The 8892-nt window shown below is 38.7% G+C and overlaps 1 protein-coding gene across 1 annotated transcript; it reads right to left on the bottom strand.

Moving 5' to 3' along the window:
• Positions 1-1545: 1545 nt before the first annotated feature.
• On the bottom strand, positions 1546-2761 carry LOC109167336. Its single transcript, XM_019316360.1, has 2 exons — positions 1673-2761; positions 1546-1584 (listed from the first exon to the last, which is right to left on the bottom strand). The coding sequence occupies exons 1-2, from the start codon at positions 2759-2761 to the stop codon at positions 1546-1548; spliced, it is 1128 nt and encodes a 375-aa protein (XP_019171905.1).
• Positions 2762-8892: the final 6131 nt, after the last annotated feature.

The following is an 8892-nucleotide window of genomic DNA, read 5'->3' as shown; positions in this document are numbered from 1 at the left end:
TGAGAAAGTTGGAGATGGGATATTTTGTGGATGTGTCATGTTGCATTGGTAGTCAGAGAGGTAACTAGGAGGCTTTCGTTGCCTTTGAGATCGTTGTTGGATAGGTTGCATTTGCGTGGGGATGGGTGGGTTAAGCATAGGAGAATTAACCTCAGGTGGAGGATTTTCTAGAAAGGTAGGTATGTGAGGAGTGGCGTTAGAATTCTTAGGAATAGGTGAAGTAGTTGGAGTACCATGTGCTTCAATGGGTGGTATGGGGTTTTCAGGAAGAGGTTTGGTAATTGGGGTATTGTGTGTTTCAATGGATGTGGTATGGGTAATGGCAATATAGGGGTGAGTGTTGATTGATCAAATAAATTAGGATCATTTTTAAAAGGAAAAATAGTTTCATAGAAGACAACATCGCGACTTACCAGAATTTTTGAGAGTCAAAATCATATAACTTGTAAGCTTTTTGACCTTGAGGTAGCCAAGAAAAATGCAACGCTTGGCCCTAGGATTGAACTTATTAGGATGATATTGTATAGTATAAGCATAACACATGCAACCAAAAGTACGTAAAATGGTGAAATCAGGAGAACAACCAAAAAGAATTTCAAAAGGAGTTTTATTTTGTAAGTTTGGGGTAGGGGTACGGTTGATAATGTAAGTAGCGGTTAAAACACAATCACCCCAAAATTTGAGGGGTAGGCCCGCTTGGAAGCGTAAAGCACGTGCCACATTAAGGAGATGGCGATGCTTGCGTTCGACAACCCCATTTTGTTGAGGTGTCCCACGACAACTAAGTTTTTGTAAAATACCATTTTGAAGTAAGATGTTTTGAAATCAGTTTGTGTAAATTCAGAACCATTGTCACAATGAAAAGTTTTAACACATGTGTTGAAATGATTTTTTACATATGATAAAAAACGAACAAGTAATAAGAAAGCATCAGACTTATATTTCATTAAAAATGTCCATGTTGCCCTAGAAAAATCATCAACGATAGTTAAGAAATAATGATGTCCAGTACGAGTGGGAGTAGAATATTTACCCCAAATATCAACATGAATCAAATCAAAGCAAGCAGAAGTAGAAGTATGACTAATAGGAAAAGATAAACGTGTCTGTTTGGAAATGTGACAAACATCACAAGGGTCTTGAAAATCAGAACAACCCAAAATAGAAATTAAGTGTTTAAAAACAGAATGTGACGGATGACCAAATCTAGCATGCCATGTATTAGGTGTAATGGTGAGTAATGCAGCGGGGTGTGGTGGAGAACTAAAAAAGTATAAACCATTGCGTTCATGGCCCCGACCAATATCCGTCTTCGTTGAAAGGTCCTGAAACACACAATAATTAGGAAAAAAATAACGGTACAATTGGAATCTTTAGCCAATTTTTGTACAGATAATAAGTTAAATTTAAAAGTCGGGACATATAAAACGTCAAGTAAAACGATAGTCGAAGATAGGCAAGCATTACCAACACCATGGACCGGAACCAAAACACCATTTGGAACAGATATATTAGTCACCATATTATTAAGCATAGATAAATTATTTAAAATAGATGGGTTAAAACAGACATGATCAGTAGCACCTGTGTCAGTGACCCATTCATTGAAAAAATTAAAAATAGATGTTAGAGCAATAGACTTACTAACAAGGTTTGCTTTAGGCACTTTTACCTCTCGTAAAAGTCGAAGTAATTGCTGAATGGAATCGAAAGAGATCTCTGACGAAGTTGATGGTGTCCCCATAGGTTGGCTATTTGTATTACCTTTTTTGTAAAATTTGTGTCCAGGTGGATATCCATGCAGCTTGTAACAAGATTGTTGTGTATGGCCAGGGATCCCACAGTGTGCACACTTTGTCCGAGATCGATTGTTGTTAGAACTAGAAGTGGAAGCAGATGTATGGATATTGCTCGCAGATGATAGGTTGGCAGCAGCAACAAATTGTGGATGTTGTGTGTTTGTAGCTTGAAGAGCATAATGTTCTGTAGAATGTCCACCATTACCACTTTGTATACGTTGGGATTCATCCTGTAGCAGTAAGTTGTATGCATTTTTCACAGTAGGAAGAGTGTTGTTGAGCAGCAATTGATTCCGTGGTTGAGCAAAAGTTTCTCGAAGTCCCATGAGAAACTGCATCAACCAGCGGCGTTCAATTTGTGCAATGTAGTCATGTCGAGCAGAGCATGAACATTTAGGAGGAGGATCTAACAGATTTAATTCATCCCAAAGGGCACTCAACTGATTGTGGTAATCTGCAATGGACGCATCTTTTTGGTAACAAGTTGCGATGCGTTTCTCAATATCATAGATACGAGGTCCATTTGATGTAAAGAAACGATCTTTTAAATCTGTCCAAATTGAGGCAGCATCTGGGGCATATAAAACTGTGTGTGCAAGGGATGGATGTATAGAATTAAGGAGCCAAGACATCACCATATTGTTTACGCGGTGCCAACGAGCATGATCGGGATGGGTAGAGTCTGGCATGGGAAGGGAGCCATCAACAAAACAGAATTTATTGCGGCCTTTCAATGCCATCGTGATTGCCCGAGCCCATAGATTGTAGTTTTCAATGTCGGTAAGAATGTTTCCAACGAGAGTGGTGCCTGTACCATCAGAAGAATGTAGATAATAGGGATTCTCCGCATCAAAAGGAACAACATGGTGTTGTGATTGCTTAGCAGAGGTTGAGTCTTCATGGGTATTAATGGTGATGATGGGATTTGTGTGTTGGTGTGAAGAATCTGAAGGAGTGGTCATTGGCGTGAAGTGATAAGGCCAAAAGAGAGTAGCAGAAAAATAAATTAATAGGGAAAACAAATTTCTACTGATACCATGTAAGGAATTGAGAATAAACTGCAAGCATTGTTGCAGAGAAAGATGGAAAATATATACTGCATATATTAGTTGTGTGTAAAAGAAGAATACAATGTGTGTATATATATACAACTATGCTAACGGTAGGAAAGGTAAGAGAACCAATCATCTAGGAATTTACCTAAACTATGATCCTAAGAATATGGAAATCATTATGAATACATATATAAAATATTCTAGAAGATATATGTAATATAAATATAGATATTATTTTTCTTCAAAAATGCAGAGTTCTGTACGTACGAGGGTGGCCTGGGTTCCAAGGGTAGGTGGAGGCGAGAATCATTGCTCATGTGGCGGACTATTCACGGTCCCCCCCCCCCCCCCGGGATAAAATTGCAGAGATCTGTACCAGAGGGGATCTGTCCAACGCATGAGGGTGGTGGGGTTTCCAGAGACTGGTTTCATTACTTCTGTGGATGGTCACATAGGTCCCCTCGGATAAAAATGCAGAGCTCTGTACCGCGGGGGACCGACCTGAGGCTTGAGGGGGAAGCTAGTCATTCTTCGCTTTGGAGCATCGTTCCCACCCTTTGTGTAGGGCATGACACCCTGGAATTGTCCAGCTTTGCATGTGGTGCAGATGGTCTGCAGTATGGGTGTTGGGCCCATTTAGTGGTTTAGAGTTAATCTCCTTCGCTAGTTAGCCTTAGGCCTTTACCTTACTCAGTTGTATCTTTGTAGCAGTGGTCACTTTTGGACCTCGGCATTTGGTTTGTAATAAAAGTTCCCTTTTAAAAAAAATTACTCATTTCATTTAGAACATTTTGCAATTTACGTGCTATTTCTTCCTTTTCAAGGATTAACATATTATTGCGCTCTTTGATTTGAGTATGAGTGGCCATGAATTCTTGACAATCTCTCATGAGACTTAGAAATGATTCTTGAGTCTTGAAAGAGGTGTCAATAGAGCTAAAAGAACTAGAAGATACCTCTTCTTCATTTTCATGCGCCATTAGACATTCTTCATGCTCGGATGTTTGGCTCACTAAACATAGCAATGCCGTGTCTTCTTGTGATGAATCACTCTCGTCACTAGATGATTCTTCAGATTCACTTGTCTCTAACGGATCACTAATCAAGGCTTTTCGTTTATCCTTCTTGGATCTCTTCTCTTTCGACTTGTATTCTTCCTGCGAAGGGTTAGAAGCATTCGAATTTTTGCTTACCATGGGGTGTGGACATTCGGCCATAAAGTGTCCAGGCTTTATACAATTGTAACACACATTTGTGTTATCTTCGATCGATTCTTTCCTTGGTCTTCTAAACGAGCTTCCTTGTGGTGAACTCTTGGTTTTGTTATTTCGCATGAACTTCTTGAATTTCTTAACAAATAAGGAAAATTGTTCGTCAGATAAAAAATCATTATTTCCTACTGACCATGATGTAGATGGTTGATCGGCCATTAGTGCGGATGTTTGTTCATCACGTTCTTCTTCAATTCGTGTCTTCATCTCGAACTCGTACGCCTTAAGATCACTAAAGAGTTTATCAGTAGATAACGTCCATAGATCTCTACGATCTCGCATCGCGGTTACTTTCATATCCCATTAGAAGGTAGTCCACACAATACTTTGAGTGATATTTCCTTCTAGGAGATGGTTTTGCCAAGATCATTGATTTCACCAAGAATTTTGACTAAGCGAGCTTCCATATCGTTAATACTTTCGTTAGAAAGCATTTTAAAATCTTCAAATCTTTTTCATGGCGATGGTTAGCTTGTTGTCCTTTTCTTGTTCGTCGCCTTCACCAATGCTAATAAGGGTATCCCATATTTCTTTTGTTGTGGTGCACTTTCGAATCTTTGGGAATATGGTGTCATCGACCGCTTTGAACAAATCCTTGGCAATATTGTCCAAGTTATTTCGCCCTCTATCTTCACTTGTCCACTCCATTTTTGGGTTTGGAATATATCGTGGAGCGTTTGGATCTTGTGTGGTGGCGGTATTTGATATGAACCTAGTCCAAGGATCAAATAAAGATGGAATATTGTCCCAAGAATGCTCTCAAAGTAAAGATAGAGATGGATCAAAATACCTTAAACCTCACGAGAAACCCTTTGTCTAGAATCCTCAAAGACTTGGAAGAATCCCATGTAGCTTCAAGTACCTTGATATTGCAATCTTCAATCAACTAGAGTCGGATCTAGTTTCCTTCGATTCAAGAACGAGTCCACGAACCTAAATCTAAGGTTGAAGAAAGTAAGATTGATTCGAGTCCACGAATCAATTTGCTAGTCGAGTCCACGACTAGCCACTAATTGAGTCCACAATTAGCCATAAGGTTTCTTACACAAGTGTAAAGAAAAACTTAAGAGTTTTATTGAATTGAAGCCCCTTTGAAACTGATATGGATGTGCCCTATTTATAGGTATAGGGACAGCATGATAATTCTAAATACAATGGGAAAAAGAGTCCTAAACCTAATCTAGAAAACAAGTAAATAGAGTTTTATTTAGAAAAGGATTTAAGGAATCCTTTCTAAATACAACTAGTGTTTTCTCTTTTATGCCAAACAATTTAAATTAATGATGACCAAAAATAATAGGTCTGATTTGGGCCTAATTTAATCACCAAAATCAGCACTTAAACAATTATAAAAAACCTTGAATTCTTCTTCATCTTTTGCAAATGGGCTTGACTTGGATTTCCACCATATTTGAATATCACCAATGAAGAGTTGTCTTAATTGTTTGGACTTGGGCCTTGTGATTGGCCCAATTGGTACTCTTGATGGATCTTCATTATGTTGGGCTGCATCATCCTCCCCTTCTTGAAAATGATTCGACCTCGAATCTTGTAAGCATTGTCTTCGATCCATGATATCACTTGAAATGGGCTACTATAATACTTTCCTCTATCGAATGGAATTATTATTGGGCCTTCTTGTTTCTTCCACCAATGATTCTTTAAGGATGTAGTTATGAGCCTTGTGATGAGCCCACTATAGACCCTTATTGGATTCCATGTTTACTGGTTCTTATTAGTATTTGCTTGCATGATCGAAATAGGACCACTTGTGATGACTTCCCACATTTCATCATTTAAAGCAAATAAGTGCACCTGCATACGTATTTTCCAATCATCAAATTTATCAAGTGAGAAAAGCAAATTTTGAGCAAGAACCATATCTCTCTTCATCTTGAAGTTTTGAGTTTTGAGATCTGCCTAACAGTCAAGAATGACTCAAATAGACAACTGCTCCGATACCACTTGTTGGTCCTGTATGGGTGGCGAGAAGTCTAGAGGGGGGGGGGGTGAAGAGACTTCTCTAACTTTTCTAACTTTTCTAACTTTTTATAAACACACAACACTTTGGTAATTTCAACTCTAAATAACAAGCATAAACAAGTTAAACAACTTAGAGCGTGCACAGCGGAATACGTAACGGTAAAGTGTTATGCATGCTTGTGAGGTGCTCAAAAAGAGATTCTAAAAATGCAACACGTTAGAAACACTTGATATAAATTAAAGATGATGTAAGCAAATTTTCACTCGCATGCAAACGTGGGAACTATCAAACCCAGACAGATAAAGATATGCGATAAATCGTAACAGGTTAGTTCGCAGTTGATAAAAGCATGCCCGAAATATAATGAGAAATAAGTAAAGAGAGAGAGAGAGAGAGAGATTTATAGTGGTTCGGAGATGGTGTAATTCTCCTACTCCACTCTTCTCCTTTCACTCCAACAAGGGAATTCACTATTCTTCGATCACCCAGATACAATATATAGTGAATCAGTGCCCGCGACATTGCCCCGAGTGTTTCGCACAAAGCTACACTCCACCAAGATTTTTCACAAGCTCCTCTTGTTACTCCGCCTTCTCGAGTACTTCGCACCAAGCCGTACTCCTACACCACGAGAACTACGCACAAAGATATGCTCTCACAGGGTTTTCACAAGCTCCTCTTGTTACTCTTCCCTTTACAACGAGTGTTACGCACAAAGTTACACTCTCACAGGGTTTTTTCACTCTCACTAGTTACTCTAACCTCTTTCTACGCTCAGTAGAAATGTTTACAAGGAAATTACAAAGATTTCTCTCTCAGACTTGAATATTTCTAATGAAGATCTATTTTCCCCCTTTCCTGGCTAATAAAAATATAGCTTGCTTTTCTCATTTAGCGGTTCTTGCTTATTGATTTGTGAATCTCTGTTATTAGCTGTCGTTGCTTATCTTCAAGTCTGCTTGGACAATTTATAGCCAATGAAAGCTATTTGTCCGTTGATCAACTTTCGATCTCGATCGTCCATTTTGAATTGTAATTGATCAAATAATTGTATCAACTTGATCTACAACTTTAGGTAGAAGTCATTTTGTCGTCTGTCAGAAGATTTGAATAATCTTGTCATTGCTTTTCATTAATTTGACAAAAGCTTTTCTTGAAATGTGTAGCCTCCAAATTTGAATAATCTCAGGCTTGACTTTTGTTGCATTATTGATATGATATGCCAAGTTGATCAAATAATTAGCCTGCTGATTCTTGCTTGATTAATAAAAAGATCTCCTTCGTGAATCAGCTCTTTTGGGTTCCTTCGCAAATATACGGGTCTTCAAAAATACCTCTTGGGCAATTATTTTATTCTTGGTGCATTTCTATAGTAGACTCAGTGCATTACCTTGGCATGTCTAAAATAGCCACTTCAAAATTGCTTCAAGTGAGAGTTAAATTATGTATCATACGGTTGCTTTGCAAGACTTCTTCCAACTCTACTAGTTAACCCTTTGATACATCTCATGATTTTAATTCCTCTTCACATGGATTAACCCGTCTAAAGACATATCATGTCTAATACTGACGTCATCACCCATCAAAAGTAGCATGTCTAACACCATAGCTTGATATCACTTCCCGTCTAACACCATAGCATGTCTAAAGCTTTTATCCCAAAATGCTTTTAATGGGAATTGAACCATAGTTCATCTGGTATGCTTCAACAAATCTCTTTCCATCTCATCCATCTTAACCTTTAATAACTCTAATGCTTCAAAAATGTGTTAAGCTGTGATCCCGCTCACTTTTATTCTTCCATCAGTAAGGTGTTCATGTAGGCATCATGACAAGGGTGCACCATATTTTTTGAACCAGAACTAACTCAAATAAAATAAAATTGGGGATTACAAAAATACATTTTGGCTCATCAAAACTATACCACAAGAGATTCTTAGAACTGGCTTGTTTCGCACACGAGCTGGTGCCTACGGAGGCAACTAAGGTAGAAAAATTAGTTGCGGGACTCAACTTCGAGGCTAGGAAAGCCTTAACCGTAAGCAAGCCAAGAACCCTCAATGATGCCTATGCCAGTGTCGCAGACCTTTATCGGATTCAAATGCTATAACAAGGAATCCAGGAAGAAGCGAGGAGAAGGAATGACGGAAGTGGAAGCCCTAATTTAAAGAGGGCGAAAAAACGGTTATAACGCAAGGGCGACCAATCAACAAGCCCAAGGACCAACGAGGCTAACGAAAGGCAGTTCCCCTATAAAAGGTGTGGCAATGAGCATCGGGGTAAGGACTACCAAGGGAATGCGTTACGATGCTACAATTGTGGAGAGGGAGGCCACAAAGCTATAACACCCCAGATTTTCAAGACTTTTAAAACTTATATAATAAAGGTAGAATCTCATTAAATCCCAAAATACGATACAAAGAGTACGGGGTGCTATGCGACACCTAAGCTAGAGAACTCAGGTGCACAGACTAACTATTAATATCCTCAATAATGTAAACGCATAGATATGGCACGCAGGCCGAAAGGGAAACTATCTACTTCTATGCTCCAAGTTCTAGCGCGCTCCAGTGACTTACTCTTCTGTGCCTGAAAGCCAAATGTATCTGTTCAACGAGAGATGCTGGTAACCCACTCCAACGCGTTGAAATACAATACATATAGATATATATATATATATATATATATATAGATATACGAAAACCATTTTGAACATGAAGATATATCCTACGAACTCTAGCTTTTAAAACAGGGATAGATTCAACAGATAGGGTTAAGCACAT

The sequence above is a fragment of the Ipomoea nil genome, unplaced genomic scaffold, assembly GCF_001879475.1.
Source record: "Ipomoea nil cultivar Tokyo-kokei standard unplaced genomic scaffold, Asagao_1.1 scaffold3150, whole genome shotgun sequence".
In the NCBI taxonomy this organism is placed as follows: Eukaryota; Viridiplantae; Streptophyta; class Magnoliopsida; order Solanales; family Convolvulaceae; genus Ipomoea; species Ipomoea nil.
Note: the sequence above shows the minus strand (reverse complement) of the source record. Positions and strands in the feature narration are given on the sequence as shown.